The sequence below is a fragment of the Orcinus orca genome, chromosome 11 (genome assembly GCF_937001465.1).
Source record: "Orcinus orca chromosome 11, mOrcOrc1.1, whole genome shotgun sequence".
NCBI lineage: Eukaryota > Metazoa > Chordata > Mammalia > Artiodactyla > Delphinidae > Orcinus > Orcinus orca.
In genome coordinates this window covers 49,835,455-49,852,435 of record NC_064569.1, presented here as the reverse complement: position 1 = coordinate 49,852,435, position 16,981 = coordinate 49,835,455, and the positions used below count along the sequence as shown (strand labels likewise).

The window sequence follows — 16,981 nt, the reverse complement described above, 5'->3', positions numbered from 1 at the left end:
TAAGTGAAACAAAATAGGATTGTATATACAAAAAATTGATCGTAAGTAGGTAAAAAAGTTGTGTGCATATGTATACACATATGTAAAAATGTAGGTCTTGAGAAGGAAATTTTCTCGAATGTTACAGTAATTATCTTTGGGTGGTAGAGGAGGAATTAAAAAATTCCCTAGACCCCTCAAAAATACCTTAGGAGGCAGTGTGATACTGTGGTTAGAAACTCAGACCTGGTGATCAGTCATGGGCTCAAGCTCTATCTCTTTACTTACTAGCTGGGTGATTATAAGAAAGTTACTTTACCTAAATCTCAGTGTCCTCCTCAGTAAAAAGAGGACAATAGGGTTGTTATACCCAGGAACGCAAGGAACAAGTTAAATGACATAAAAAGTACTTAAAACAGAATCAGGCATAATAAACATTAGATCGTTTATTCCATCAAGACCACAGAATCTCACTGGCTGTTTACACAGAGAGTAAACATGAGTCCAATAGTGTTTATCGAGGAGCACACTGGGGAACATGTCCTCAAGCAATTAGAATTTGGGGCACTTGGAAGGCCAAAGAATAATCAGCCATGAACCCTGTGAGTCCTGCTTCCTAAGGGACTAGGGGAATTCAGAGAAGGGAGAGAGCGAACACCATCTAATCTGAAGAGGGAGGACAAGATAAAAGAAGGAAGCAGTAATGAGTCTGGTGTGAAGTAAAAGTTGCCTTACAGAGTGTTTGGAAGATTAGCTTGAAGGGCTATTAGCTATAATCAAGCGAATTATCATGGAGGGCCTAGAACTGGACCCGAGGCGGCAGATCAGGTCTTCAGCAAGGGGATCAGCGTGATAAGTGAATGTGGCGGTGGAAATCTTAGCTTGTAACAGCACGTGGATGGGGGGTGCAGAGGTAGGGAGGTGCAGACCGGGAGGCCGCCGTAGAAGTGAAACCATGTGGCAGTGAGGCTCTGAGCTGGGGCAGGGACCAGGAAAGCCAAAAGGAGGCACAGGGGAGGGGAATTTCACAAAACCACGTAACAAGAACTGAGGGCACACTTGATTTTTAGAGGATGAAGCAGGGTGAAATTTTTAAAAAATTAAACTTTGCTTTCTAGCCTGTGAGAAAGGAAGAAGGTTGCTTGTTGGGGTCTGAAGAAGAAAAATGATTTTATCCTTTTTCCCTCTGAGTTTTCTGAACCAATTTAAAAAACAGACACAGGAGTCTGGGATGAAAATAACTTTATAGCGAGGATAAAGTTAGACTGGAAACCGCGGTTTGGATCTAAGACCAAAATGGACGTTTTATTCCTCACCTCCAGCCCTCAAATTAAACTTGCCTCCTGGACTGTCTCTCATCTCCCCACCCCACCAAGGGAGGTTTTCCTGGTATTTACCTGCTGGAGGACAGGAACAGAGGGACAGGTGCTGCTTATGGACAAGTAGGGACCAAGGAGAAAACTCCAACGGGCTCGCTGTCCCCTGTCCCTTCTCACCAATCCTATAGGGAGAGGGGCCCATCACAATACAATGCCTTTGTGCCTCTGTTGACTACAAAACAACTTAGAGGCTTAACAGGAGAATTTATTATTATCTTTCATACTTCTGCGGGTTGAATGGGCTCAGCTGGGTGCTTCTCACGTGGTCACAGTTGGCTATCAGTTGGGGCTGGAGTCATCTGAAGGCTAGATGGGCTGCAAGTCCGAAACGGCTCTCTCACATGGTTGGCAGTTGATGTGGGCTGTCAGCTGAGCGTTGAGTCGAGGCAGCTACACACAGCCTCTCCATGTGGTTTTGGCTTCTTATGGCATTACTGCAGCTGGATTCTGAGAGGAAACATCCCAAGAGGAGTGGTTTGAGAGACTGAGGCAGAAGCTACAAAGCTTTTTTTTGTTTTTTTCGGTACACGGGCCTCTCACTGTTGCGGCCTCTCCCGTTGCGGAGCACAGGCTCCGGACGCGCAGGCTCAGCGGCCATGGCTCACGGGTCCAGCCGCTCCGTGGCATGTGGGATCCTCCCGGACCGGGGCACGAACCCGTGTCCCCTGCATCGGCAGGCGGACTCTCAACCACTGCGCCACCAGGGAAGCGCTACAAAGCTTTTTAAGACCTAGCCTCAGGAGTCCCAGAACATCACCTCTTCCACATGCTGGTGATTAAAGAAATCACTAAGGTGGGTCCGTATTTGAGGAGAGGAGAACTAGAATCCACCCTTGATGAGAGGAGCAGCGTGCTTGTACAGAGGGAAGGAAGTGATGGTGGTCAGTTTGGAGACCTTCTACCATCGCCTTCCTGTAGAAGTGTCCTGCCTGCTGTGAAATCTTGAGGATTAGAGTAATCCTCCTCTATCTTTCCAGTGCAAACTAATATAAGTTGATGCATTAGTTATTTACCTAGTTAATTAAGAAAGGAAACCTAGTTTGCAGTGTAGAGGCAGATTTACAGTGATGCTAGTTAATTAAATGTAAGTATCAGGGTCCTTCACTCAGACCAACCTTCAAGGAGTTCTGGTTGTTACTGGGAAATGTAGACAGTTCTATGTGGTGAGGAGAGGCAAGGTTACAATCAGGAATCATTTCCTTGCAATCATTCCTCAAAAGAAAGGGACCTCATTTTCCATGGTTCCAGTAATCTGTTGCAGTTTCTCTTCTCATTCCTGATAAGCATTCACATTAGTATCTAAGTTTGTATTCATAATTATTTCTGTGTTCTTTTTCTTAAAGAGAGCTCCCCAGAAAAATACTGTATCATCTCACTTCTATGTGGAACCAAAAACAAAACCCCCAAGAAACAACAACAAAAAACCAAAACGCAAAGAGATCAGACTTGCAGCTACCAGAGGTGGGGACAAAGGGGAATTAGAGGAAGGTGCTCAAAAGGTAAGACTCCCAGTTATAAGATAAATAACTACTAGGGATGTAACGTACAGCATGATAACTATAGTTTCCCATCTATTGTACTGCTGTACAATATATGGGAAGGTAGTTAAGAGAGTAAATCCTAAGTGTTCTCATCACAAAGAAAAAAACATTTTCCTTTTATTCTTCTGTTTTCTCTTTTTATTGCATCTATATGAGAAGATGGATGTTAGCTGAACCTACCGTGGTAATCATTTCATAATATATAAATCAAACCACCATGCGGTATGCCTGCAATTTATATAGTGATGTATGTCAATTGTTTCTCAGTAAAGCTGGGGAAAAAAACACTCCCCAAATTGCATAAACTTCAGGCCTTACAAACCCTGGATCCCCCTGTACAAAGGGAAAATGATGAGTTCTGTCTAAAGATACTTTGATAATTTACAGAAGTTATATTTGGCACTTTTTTTTTTTTAACCAGTCTTACTGAGATATAATTGACATATGAGATTGTGTAAATTGAAGTTGTACAGTGTTTTGATGTGTTAAGATGTACAGTGTTTTGATGTGTATACTTACATACAGTTGACCCTTGAGCAACATGAGTTGGAAGGGCACGGTCCACTTATATATGGATTTTTTTCTCTATGTTATGGAAAAACCCAAATGAATTTTTTGGCCAACCCAATATTACAGTACTATACAGTCCGAGTTTGGTTGAACCGCAGATGGAGAGGAACCGCACACACAGAGGGCTGACTATATAAGTTACATGCAGAGTTTCGGCTGCGCAGAGGGTCAGCGCCCCTAACCCCCTAGTTGTTCGAGGATCAACTGTATTGCAAAATGATTATCATGGTAGTGTTAGCTAACACCCCTATCACATCACTAATTACCATTCCTTTTCTGTATAACTTGCAGGTATATAACACAGTATGACATACAGATTATGTATATACATTATATATAGTGTGTATATATGTGTGTGTGTGTATATATAATACAGTATATACACATTATATTTAACTATAATCACCATGCTGTACTTTGGATTCCCAGAACTTATTCATCTTATAACTGGAAGTTTGTGCCCTTTGACCATCATCTCTCCATTTCTCTCCCCACCCCCTCCCCGCTGAAAACCACCACTTTCCTCTATGTTCTACGAGTTCAGTTTTATGGGCAGTTTTCTGACTCTCTTTTCTAGTCCCACATGTCTGCAGCATCTCATACATCTGCTTCTCAGTTGGGTTGATGCCCCCTTGGGGGTATATGCTCCCCTCCCATCACCACCACCACTTTGAAAATATCTGGGGGAAAAACAAGCACATGTTAAGAGTGTATAGAACTGCTTTCTTTGATTCTGGTACCATCTGACCTTATACATACAGGAGAGACTTCATGCCCTAGCCTGTCCATCTCCATCTCTCATTCTCCAATCTAGCTGTAAAAAATCACTCGTGATGTACCTGTGTGTCAGCCATATGGACGGTTCCCGTTAGGAGCTGTCTTGAGATTTGCTAACCAGCTATTTGAATAAAACCACAATTTGAAATTTACTTGTACACACACCAAAAAGTCTAGCTTTTGAAATTTGTGGTCACACAAGGGAAGCCAACATGTGTATTGTGTCAGACATTCCTTCTCGTTGGTGATTATTCCCCTCTGATCCTCTCCTGAACAGTAATAATTTCACTTGAATGTTTCGAGTATCTTTCTTTCTTTTTTTTTTGCATTAATTTATTGTATTACCTCATATAAGCATAGTTTGAGGAGTTTGTTAAAGAACGCAAACCCCTGGAATCCACTTCCTGAAAATCTGAATCACTAGGTGTAGGGTGGGGTCCTAACAGTTTTCCCATTTTTAGACACTTCTGCAGCAGGTGATCCAAAGACCACTCTTTGAATAACACTGTCATAAGCTATTCTTCACTGTGTTTCAGGAACTTTAGTTTCATAATCCTAAAGTCATCCATGCTCTAGTCCTAGATTGCATGATTCATTCTCACCAGGCCTGTGGCTCCGTTCTAGGCTGGTAGGTTAGGGCTACTACACACCTCACTCTCTGCTTGATCATAGGTCTGCCGAGACCCGGCCCGCTTGCAAGCAGTGGGGTCAACTTGGCCACGTGACAGGTATCCCATAGCTTACCAGTGCTGATTGGGTCTCCTCTTCTAAGGCAAGATACACAGTAACTTGCTCTCCTGCTCACTGGAGATCCCCAAAATCCTGCCATTGTGGAACGAGTCCTGTGAAGTAGTAACACAGTGTCGTTATTATGTTTAGTCCCAGTGGCCAAAAGTAGCAGCTACAAGAATAAGGAACAGTAGTCATTTAATCATTTACACGCCGGGAGACCACATAACGTACCCTCTCAACCGGGACATTTTTGAGAGTCAGTGGGGACACTATTAATAATTACACTGGGAAAGCAGCACAAACCCGAACTACCTCAGGCGAACAGGGATGGACGGTCACTCTGTATCTGCCTCCCCCACCTCCTAAATGGATTTGACGTGACTCAGTCCGTCTACACGGCACCCGCGTACTTTCACTCACAGGCTGGGATTTCCTCTGATCCTGAGCTCTGCAGACGGGCATCTTAATGAACACAAATGTAATCCTCACATGACTGACAAGCTGGACTCAAGTCCATTTGTTCACTGATCCATTCAGTGAGGCTTGGATTCTGTGGTGAACGAGCCATTGGAATCCCAGAGAAAGGAGTAGATGATAGGAGTGCCCCCATCTGTAAAGGAAATTCCTTCCTCTGTAGCTTACCTCCCAAAGCTGTAAAGTTCTGGCCTCACGTGGAGAAAATGAAAGCCTTACGCTATCGCGGCCAGGCACTGGGTACAACTTTAGACTCTCTCTATACCACCTAATATCTTAGCTGGTTTAGCAACTTTTTCAGTTATTAGATGGTATCCACCCTCAAAAGGCAAATGTTTATTTTGTCTGTAGACTCCAAAAAAAAAAAAGAAAAACACCAAACCTCAAGAATATCTGTGGTGCATTTCACATAGAAAATTATACCCACAGCCAAAACAACCAGCTTCTTTTGGGGTAGGAGGAACAGCCAACATATCTGTCCTATTTCAATGTCCCTTGATTCATTTGCAGTCAGACGCTCTGAGGTCATGTGGTCAATCCCATCCAGGTCGAACTCATCCTGTGATGAAAGAGTCGGGGAATGGTAGAGCCATAAGCATCCCCAGTGGCCGCATCATCCTAACCTTTCATTTCACAAAGGGAGACGCTGAAGATTTGAGAAGCCTCATCCCTTACCACTCCCCAGTGGAAATCCAGTACTGTAGCCAAGCCAAACTACGCAAAGCCACCCTAGCACACCAGCCTGCTCTCTCACCCCCAGGCGTTGGCCCCTGCAGTTCCCTCTCCATGTAAGGTACGTGATGCCCAAAGTCCTCCCTCCTTGATGCTCCCCATCTTGTAAATCAGTACTTCCTCATTTCATATTCCCGGCAGGTTGTCAAGAGATTTTAAAATGTGAATGAACAAAGTGGTTTTGCCTAACTACTAAGGGGCAGAGGTGGGTCTCAAACCCAAGTCTTCTGCCACCAAATTCAGTGTGTATTTCATGACATCATCTAGTGTAGATAGAATCACAACAGAGAATTCAGGTGCAGTCTTGGTGGCCTGCCAGCACGCCAGTATTGAAATAATCCACTGTGACGAAATATGCTAGAGTTTTATTTTCTTCTGGTATAAGTGCTGTGTTCAGCATTCTGCAGGTTGAGCTTTTGGGTTGGTTGGCCATGGAGGGTGGAGAGGAAAAGAGTTTGTACTCTTCTTATTTTCCACCACCTACTGGCAGCCTTTACCTTGGGGACCACCTGACTTTTCTGCCAAAACATGATTGAGAGTCCCGGTCACTGTCAATTTTAAGTGAGACTTTAGGAAATGAACACCAGGTCCCTTGAGCTCACCCGTAACTCATCTCCTTTCACCAACTAGCTTACTTTCAGGTGTATTGCCCTGAGATCAGAGCCGTAAAAAAATAACATGCTGTGCATTAGAATTTGTAGTTCTCTTCCATATTATCTCATTTGATCTTTTTTTTTTTTTTTTTTGCGGTACACGGGCCTCTCACTGCTGTGGCCTTTCCCGTTGTGGAGCACAGGCTCCGGACGCGCAGGCCCAGCGGCCATGGCGCACGGGCCCAGCTGCTCCGCGGCATGTGGGATCCTCCTGGACCGGGGCACGAACCCTTGTCCGCTGCATCGGCAGGCGGACTCTCAACCACTGTGCCACCAGGGAAGCCCTCTCATTTGATCTTTGTAACAGCTTTGTGAGAAAGGTAGAGTGGGTGTTATAATATTTATTTTTCTTGTATTTTTTTTCCATTTTTTTAAACAATGATTTCAGGGATGAGAACATTGAGAGCTAAAGAAATAAAGGACTCGTCTCCAGTCCCAAGGCTGGTTGGAAGCAGAGACCTGAAGTGAGGGCTCCTACTAACGCAGGCAGGGAGGGTTCTGCTTCTGCACACAGCCGGACCTGAGCTGCTGGCTCACCTCATCCTACCTCAAATACTTAAACGGGAAAAAGGGTTTGGAGGACGTGCTGAGCTGATAAAGATGTGAGAGCCGTGAGGACATCCTAGACGAGCAGCCAAGACTGGGCAAATGAAAGAACTGATGGATTCTTTTAAACAGTGGCTTCAGGGGCTTCCCTGGTGGCGCAGTGGTTGAGAGTCCACCTGCCGATGCAGGGGATGCGGGTTCGTGCCCCGGTCCGGGAAGATTCTATATGCGGCGGAGCGGCTGGGCCTGTGAGCCATGGCCACTGGGCCTGCGCGTCTGGAGCCTGTGCTCCGCAGTGGGAGAGGCCACAACAGTGAGAGGCCCGCGTACCGCCAAAAAAAAAAAAAAAAAAAAAAACACCAGTGGCTTCAGGAAGCAGCGTCAGCTCACAGCAGCACGAGCTCTCACAGGCCACTGAAATTTCCTCAGTAACAGAGCAAAAGGGCGAACAGATATTAGACAGGCACTGAGACAGCAGCTAGCTGAGCACTGAGTGGAGGTACCGCGTTAAAGAGCTGCTTGTCTCCACTCCCCCGTAAAGCAGGGCCCGGTGACGATGGTAAGGGTGACTGTGCCCTAGAGTCGGGGGGCAGCTGTGAGAGCCGTCAGCGCCTGGCTTCCTCAGGGGCATATACTAGCCGCGACCCTTGGTGACCCCAGACTTCCTCCTGCTTGCCCCCCCCCCCCCCCGAACGCTGAGTGATTTTTGTTTATTAGCAGCTTCCCTGAGGATAGGGGACGAAAAGGAAAGAGTCTGCTACTCCTGGTAAATACCAGCGCATCACAGTTTGGCGACTGCCTGGGAGCGTCGGCGTTTACAAGCTAACATGGTTGGGTCACCACGAGCTGACGGGGTCTTCGGAATGGATCTCATATGAATTCTTTTTCTTTCTCTTTTCTTCCCATTTATTCTTTGTCTCAGCAAGTATGTCCTGAAGATCTAGTGGTATTTACTCTATGAAAGTTACGGCGAGGCCCACAGAAGAAGTGCAGAATGGGATCTCTGGCCTCCAGAGGTTGAGTCTGGGGGGAAGAGACGGTGACCAGCTCTCAGGGTGTTCGCTGTAAGCAGGACAAGGGTAAATGTCCAGCAAGGGAAATGCTTCCCTTGGTGGTTTATTGTGTGGTTTCCAAGAGCTAGGCTCTGTGCTCTGCTCGGGGTGGGGTGGGGGGGCGGGGCAGAAACAAATAGGACAACTCAGACCTCGCCTCAGGGGAGCTTATTGCCTAAGACCATGTTTTCAGGGTGAGGTTCCCCCATCACTTGCATTGGAATTACCCTTGTTTACATAGGCTGATGCCTGGGCTAAGATCTACACAATCAGAATCTTTAAAGGTGGGTCCCTGAAAATTAGCACCCCAAGTGATTCTTACACTAAAGTTTTAGAATAACTACTCACGTGGAAGAGACAGACAAGTGAACGCAGACTGGTACAAATACGCGAGTACTGTGCTAGTGAACATGAAAGGGATTGTGTCTGCAGAGGACCAAGGAAAAGAAAGGGAAATCCTCAGGTCTTCCTCAGGGTTACTCTGGCAGCGGAGGGTGGCACTGTGTCCCCCTCAGCCTCTCTTCTTCACCACCAGTCTAACACTGTCCACATCCTCTTAATCCGGAGGAGTGGCAGGTCCCCAAAAGGAAGGAAAGGGAGGCACAGCAAGGGACCTGTGGAAAGTCACCTCACTGGTTCAGATCTCTGTTCACATGGTGTCTTTCCAGAGACACCCGCCTTAACCACATCTTCTAAAATGGCTCTTTTGTCACTGTCCTTACCTGCCTGACTTTTCTTCAAGCACCTGTCATCTTCTGGCATTGTAACTTATTTGTTACAATAGGTGTCTATTGCACCTAGTTTAGAAGTGGTGAGGACTCTGTCACTTTTGTTCACAGCTGTTGGCACATAGTAAGTGCTCAATAAACATGTCACGGAGGGTCCAGGAGGGCAGATGGATCCACCCCAGCCTCGTCTCTCCACGGCTCAAATTCTGTTGCGCTGAGAAACGGCAAGAGTCTCGGGATGCCCGTGGCCTTTCTTGGCCGATGGGCACGCGGGAAGGAGCCACTAGGACCCTGCCCGTGTTCTCCAGACCCCCTTCCCACAAAGGCCTTTGCAGATCGTATCTCTCTCCTCCCAGAGACTGTCTTCCTCATGTCTGAGTCCTGGGGAGCCACAGAGCCCGTTACTTTTGATGTGAAGCTTCCCGGAACATTAAGAAGCTATTTGAGGAATGGAACAGGGAGGTCCGGGGAGGCGAGTGTGGTCTGATTGAGGAGGCCCTGCAACAGCTTCGGGGAGGGAAGGTCGGGTCTCCAGAGCCCACTGGAATCCTTTGAAGCCCTAGCCGCTGGGGAGGATAAGCGTGCAGTTGGATGCCTTGCACGGCAGTCCGGCTTTTCTGAGAGCGTTTTCACAAAATGTTCTGCATCGCAGGTTAATGTATAAGACACGAGTTGTAAGTGGAAAGTTGGCAAAGTCCTTTGGAAACTGGCTAAAGGGCAGGAAACAAAGGGTAGCAGTAAAAAAAAAAAAAAAACCTAAAAGGATGTTAATTGGGGAGTGCCTCAGGGACTAGGGTTGAGACTGGCTGTTTATTATTTACATAAAAATTGCTTGGAGAATGGTACTGAAAGGGATTTTCATGTTGGCTAAGGAAACTGCATTAGAGAGTTATGTGTGGAAATGTGAATAGTGGAATTAGGGAAGGATTCAATTTATTGATGGAAGTGAAGAGGAACATTATATAACATGTTGCTATTTATCAACCCACACCTGTTTTGTTGGCCAGATTTCCATTTGAATAAGACAGCTTCAGCTTAAAACAACTCAAATCTCCACGCTTTGGGGGGCCACAGAAAGCACTTGAAGAGATTTCGGCACCCTACACACAGGGCAGGTCCTGACATGAAACGGCTGTTATCTTTGACCTTAGAAACCTCTCTTTTAAAAGGAGCTGCAGGGCAGGTGGCATCTCCTAGTTTGCTAGCAGCAGAAGGTGCTACACAAGCACCTGACATCCACATCTCCCTACCTCCCTTTATAAGAAACATTTTCTATCCTTTGGAGCTCAGAGTATCACAGAAATTTATTGTAGATCTACCCCAATAAGAAGCGAGCAGTCTTCCGTAAGCAAAGTTATTGCACGCTGGAAGTAACTACACAGTGACACAGGACTTGAAATTAGGAGCTCAGGGGTGACATTTGCTGTCCTCGCTATAGCCTCCCCTACGGGGTAGTCTACACAGGCATCACAGAGGCCACTGAGCCCTTGGATTCTTTGTTACAGACCAGTAGGACTCCTCCGCGGCCTCAGTAGTCAAAGTGTGGTCCAGGGACCAGCAGCATCACATGGGAGCAAGTTAGAAATGCAGGCTCTCAGGGCTTCCCTGGTGGCGCAGTGGTTGAGAATCCGCCTGCCGATGCAGGGGACACGGGTTCGTGCCCCGGTCTGGGAAGATCCCACATGCCGTGGAGCGGCTGGGCCCGTGAGCCATGGCCGCTGAGCCTGTGCATCCGGAGCCTGTGCTCCGCAATGAGAGAGGCCACAACAGTGAGAGGCCCGCGTACCGCAAAAAAAAAAAAGAAAGAAAAAAAAGAAATGCAGCAGGCTCTCAGGCCCCACCCCAGAAGTGAATTGGAATCTCCATTTTAGTAGGGTCCCGGGCTGATTCCTGTGCACATCAGCATTTCAGAAGCACTGCTCTAAGACACCCAGGAACCACAGAAGGTAAAGCAGAGGGGATCCGGTTGCCGCTAGAGTCAAAATTGAACCACAGGAGTTCAGCAGCCTGAAGACAAAATTCTGGCGTTTGGGACTTTCCAGTCTGTTGTAAACTTAAGATTCCCCCCTCCTGTTTTCTCTAATTTGGTCTCGTAGGGCACAATGCCTTCTCTAGAATGTACACTTCCCCTGTCTTTTGAGAGGAAGATGTTAAAAGCCAGTCCAGGGCTTCCCTGATGGCGCAGTGGTTGAGAGTCTGCCTGCCGATGCAGGGGACACGGGTTCGTGCCCCGGTCCGGGAAGATCCCACATGCCGCGGAGCGGCTGGGCCCGTGAGCCATGGCCGCTGAGCCTGCGCGTCCGAAGCCTGTGCTCCGCAACGGGAGAGGCCACAACAGTGAGAAGTCCGCGTACCGCAGGAAAAAAAAAAAAAAAAAAAAGCCAGTCCAGTCTTCCCCCGAGTGCTCCTCTCCTGAGTGCGGTCCGTGTGCTGCGCCATTAGCTAATTGTTGCCGTCTTGTTCACCAGCCACAAAGACTGTTTTTCATTTGAGCTCATTTTCCAAAAACTCTGTGGGCAAGTGTGGGGCATTTTGTTGTTTTCTGCTGCTGGGTGTAGGCTGTTCGTCCATAGGACCAGCCCTGTGGCAGGCAGGGCGTCACTGGCCTGGGCAGACCTTCCTAAAACATAGGAGGCTTGGCTTTTGAAGATGTGGATGTGAACGTTCTGCAGGCCTCTTAGAATTGTATTCTCTCGAGATCTGAGATGACCTGACAGTGATTGTGTGTGATGGGACACGGGAACAGCTGCCTATACTCCATCCGCCTTCCCTCCCCTCCCTTCCCTTTCTTTCCCTTCCCCTCCCTTCCCCTGGCCTACACCTTTCACTCAGACTTGTTTTTAGAAAACAGGATAATGAGGTGGGGTTGAAAGAGTCGGAAGATTGATGAAATTGACCCGCCTTTGTCCTTAGCTCATGAAGTGGTGTAGGCAGGGGCTGGTCCCGTCAAATTAGCAGGGAATAGCAATGAAATCCCAAACTCCTCTCCCTCCCATCCTGCCCGAGTAGGGGGAACATGGAGTTGTGGCCTAGTGCAAGTAAGCCTTGATTTTTATTATTATTATTTTTGCTAAGGTCACTATGTTCTTTTCCAAGAGTTGAGGGGGATGTTCAAATAGCCAAGTCATTCTAGGTACTAGAGGTGAGGACAGACTTGAAGTCTGTTGAGACACACTTAGGAGATTCAGACTTGGCGTGTGTCCTTTGTGATTTAGGCTAGACTGAGGCTCTTCAAACCTGCATGTAGTATCAGAGCCCCATCGTTGCATGCGATAAGGCCAGCCCCATGGGCCTCAGAGCAGGTAAGCCAAAAGGTATCAAGTGAGTACATGAAATAAAGTGTGTCTCCTTAGTCCTAAACCAATACACGCAGAGTAGCTGCCTTGGATCCTAGACTGGCCTTATTTCCCCTGCAGACTGAGAGCTCAGAAGCAGGGAAATCTGCTGTTTATCTTTATACTTAGATCACCTGGCACAGAGCAGGCCCTTAATAAATGTCTGTCGGATGGATGTGCAAAGGAAGGAAGGCAGCAAGCTTCCGGCTGCTCTTCTAGCTACCGCTGTATCTACTGTGAGTCATTGTTGCAGCCACATTTCAGGCATTACATTTTCAGTTAATTTCTTTCTTGTCAACTATTAATTTATTGGGCTCATTCACAGTTGTGTTTGGGGCCCGATATGTCTACACAGCAAGTCTTCAAAGGAGGCTACCCTGGGCCACAAAGCTTGCTGTATACCCAACTGCCTTATAGCGCACACCTAAAAACCACTGGGCTGGGCGGGAAAAGGGAAGGGAAATCAGAAGCCGGTCTGCTAGGAGGGATAATATGCTCCCAACTTCTTAAGCAGGGGTATTGCTGTTCATTTCAGGTAAGAGTCTACGATCTCTCCAGATACGAGCATGGAGCAGACGATGTGCTGATCTTGGCCACTGATGGACTCTGGGATGTTTTATCAAATGAAGAAGTGGCGGAAGCAATCACTCAGTTTCTCCCTAACTGTGATCCAGATGACCCTCACAGGTTTGTGCATTTCTATGATTGGAGGGTTGTTCCTCAAGCGGTCTTTCATGTGACTGAAATAAATAATAATCTTGCACTTTTCATCATTCATTCTGATATAGATGGTTTAGTAACCAAACTGCAAAAGGGACTACCCTTCTTATTAGAGGTACTTTCACAGCCAAATAAAAATCCTCCTTAAGTTAAACCTAGATACAGGTGGTAAAGAATTTGTTTTGTGAGATATTTCAGCAGCATATCTTTCTCAGATTCTTACTTCATATCCTGCAAAGTGGGAATAACCCAAGTTGTGATCCTCCTCGTAAGAATGATAGCAAATGCTCCCAGCATTCATTTCCATCCATTGAGGAACTGTTTCTTTCAAGAAACATTGGGAAAGGAGAGAAAGATTGAAGTAGGGATTCCTTATAGCATGATGGCCGTGTAAACATCCTAAACAACCCTAGGTGACTCAGAAGTAAACAGAAATCCCCTCTGGAGAAGGGCACCTTTTGCTTAGAACACAAGGAAATAAGTCACCGTGAGTGAAAACCAGCAGAAACAATAGAGAGCAGAGTTGGACCTGTAAATATGATTGGATTTATCAGCCAAAAAATATAAATAAATATTTTAACATGTTTCAGAAATATTTTTAAAAGCATTGAAATCATGCATAAGGACAGACTATAAATGACTGCACAGAGTTTTAAAATAAAGAAATGGGACTTCTGGAGATGAAAAATATAAAAATAGGAACTACAAATTCAGTGGATTAAACAGATTGGAGACAGTTGAACAGTACACTAATGAACTGAAAAACTGATCTGAACAATCCAGAATATGGCTCAAAGAGACAAAGAGGGAAAGGATGAAGTGAGATTGAGACTAGGAAGATAACTAAGAGGCTAAAAAGAATTGCAAAAGGAAAAAAAAAAAAAAAAAAGAATTGCAAAAGGAAATACTATAGAAAGTGGGAAAAAAAAAACCAAGTTCCAATCCAGAACTGTTGAATGATATTAAACCTAAGATCCAGAAAGCCCAACAGATCTCAAGCAGAAGAAAGAAAGAGATAATTTTAAGTAGATATTTTATAATGAAACGGAAGAATTTAAACAAAAAAGATACTAAAAGCAGCCTGAAAGACAAAACAGATACATAAGAATAGCATTTACAGTGATAGCTGACGTTTCAAAAATAACAGTGGAAGCCAAGACAGTGGAGTTATATCTTCAGTTGGCTAAGAAAAGCAGCTCTCAATTTTTAGAATTTTTATATACAGTAAAGATATCAATAAAGAGGATGAAGTAAAAGCATTTTGAGGCAGAACAAAACTGAGAAATTTTACTGCCATCCAGCCTCCTCTGAAGAAGATTCTATAGGATGTCCTCAGATAAGAAAAGGAAATGATCCCAGACGGAAGACTGAGAAGTAAGATGGATTATTAAGCTATTAGTAAATAGGTATACTTAAACATATACTAACTATATAAAAACTGCAATAAGAATGTCTAATATGTGGTTAAAAATGATAAAATACTGAATAAAAACAGCATAATAAATTGGCCAGTGGGGATAGTAATCAGCTAAAGTATGCTATGGTTCTACTTGAAAAGAGGTTAGAAGTGTTTAACTTTAGACTTGAAATGTGTTTAAATAGCTAAGAAAGCGAAAGAAAGAATAGAAAGTGTAATTTTCAAACTAGTCAAGCCCACATAGAATTAAAAACCAAACTTCTAAACAACTTATAAATCAAAAAATTGTAATAAAAATTAGAAATTACCAGGACCTAAATAATACTACATATCAAGACTTTAAAGGCTGAATTTTGAGCCTTTCCCCCCCCCCCAATTTAATGAGCTATGCATAGGTGAAAAGCTCTACTCATCCCTGACCTGCCAGAAGTGACTATATTCCTTCCATATCATAAAGGAACTTTTTCCAACCCTCCCAACCTCCCAGTTCCCCAGATCACAGGGACCCTGCCCACAAGCTCCAGGCTTCTGACCACAGAAAAAGAAAAATAGCCCCTTAACCAAAGAGAAAGGTATTTCTCAGAGTATGATCTAGAAGCCTGCTTTGTGCTACTGGGCTAGTTCTGCCCATATTATTCCTATAAACATGTACACAAGAATTCTTACAACTTCACGGTTCTGAGGGGCCACAGGAGTGGAGCTGTCTACTTGTGGACTGTGTGCTCTTTTCCTGCATATAGGCTGTTAGTAAACCACTGTCCTAATTTAAAAATTTAGGTCTGCGGTCCTTATTTCAACAACGGCCTCTAGATTAAGAATTAAAAACAACAGAATAAACCCAGGAAAAGTAATGGAAGGAAAAATTAAAGATGACAAAAAAGAGAACAAATATACAATAAAAATAAACGGTAAAGCCAAAATCTGTTTCTTTAAAACAACTAACACATGAGGGAAATGCAAATCAAACCACACTGACATACTACCTCACACCCATTATGCTGGCTATTTAAAAACAAACACACGAAGAGAAAAAAACAAGTGTTGGTGAGAATGTGGAGAAATTGGAACGTCTTGCGCATTACTGGTGAGAATGTAAAACGGTACAGCTTCTGTGGAAAACAGTATGGTGATTAAACATATAAATATATCCATCAATTCTACTTCTGGCTATGTACCCCAAAATGAGTGAAAGCAGGGACTCAAACAGGTACGTGTACACCCATGTTCATAGCAGCATTATTCACAATAGCAAAAAGGTGGAAGCAACCCAAGTGTCCATCAACAAATTAAATGGGATAAACAAAATGCGGTATATAATACAATGGAATATTAATCAGTCTTAAAAAGGAATGAAATTCTCACACATGGATGGACCTTGAAGACATTATGCTCAGTGAAATAATCTAGTCAGAGGAGGACAAACGTCGTATGATTCCACTTACATGACGTCCCTAGAGTCGTCAAATTCATAGGGACAGAAAGTAGAATGGTGGTTGCCAGGCGCCGGGCCGGGGGGATAGGGAGTTGGTGTTTAATGGTTATAGCATTTCAGTTTGGGAAGAGGAGAAAGTTCTGGAGATAAACGGTGGTAGTAGTTACACAACAATGTGAATGTACTTAATGCCACAGAACTGTACACTTTAAAATGTTAATTTTTATGTTATGTGTATTTTACCACAAAAAATAATTTCTAAAAAAAAAAGCAAATTAAAAAGAAAACTAACTAAAGTAGATAAATTTCCCTTAAGACTAATCAAAAACAAGGGGGTCCAGCAAATAAATAATATTAGCAATAAAAAACTGTCATAAGAGATGCGGCAGTAATGAACCTATACATATTCTTTAATAGGAACATTGTTAAAATATTAATTTTTCCTAAATTGATCTTTAGAGTGAGTAGAATGATAACCAAAATTCCAGTGAGGTATTCATGGAACTTCGTAAGCTGATTCTGAGATATATATGGAAGAACAAAACGCCAAGAATGCTTGTGACACTTCTGTATGGGTCTTACCCTTCTAGATATTAGTACAAAATCAGAACAATTAAGATGGTGCAGAAAAATTAAAAATGGATCCTTCCCTCACACCATACACTAAAATCAAGTCCAGGCAAGTTAAGACTTAACTGTGAAAGGAAAAGTAAATACAACTTTTAGGAAATAGCATAGGAGACTATTTTTATGATCTTATAGTAGAGAAGGATTTCTTAAACAAGATACAGAAAGCACAAACAAAAGATTGATAACCTTGACTACGTTAGGATTACCATCTTTGGTTCTTCAAAAGACAACATAAAGAGAATAAAATGGCAACGTGATAGCTGGGAGAAGATCTTTGCAATTTG

At 44.3% G+C, this 16,981-nt stretch overlaps 1 protein-coding gene and 1 long non-coding RNA gene across 5 annotated transcripts in view; one reads left to right on the top strand and one right to left on the bottom strand.

Annotated features, from left to right (window-relative positions):
- PPM1H (protein phosphatase, Mg2+/Mn2+ dependent 1H) overlaps nt 1–16,981 on the top strand; it is a 264,482-nt gene that overhangs the window by 227,870 nt on the left and 19,631 nt on the right. For 2 of the 4 annotated variants that reach the window (XM_049693973.1, XM_049693972.1), the window contains 2 exons: nt 2,702–2,857; nt 13,034–13,185. In XM_049693973.1, coding sequence (XP_049549930.1) covers nt 2,702–2,857; nt 13,034–13,185 — 308 coding nt within the window. The remainder of the gene's footprint in view (nt 1–2,701; nt 2,858–13,033; nt 13,186–16,981) is intronic. The other 2 variants (XM_049693974.1, XM_004276584.3) reach the window with 1 other exon arrangement.
- LOC117203948 (uncharacterized) lies at nt 404–6,898 on the bottom strand. Its single transcript, XR_007469979.1, has 3 exons — nt 5,880–6,898; nt 4,991–5,088; nt 404–1,805 (listed from the first exon to the last, which is right to left on the bottom strand). It is a non-coding gene; the product is annotated as an uncharacterized LOC117203948 (long non-coding RNA).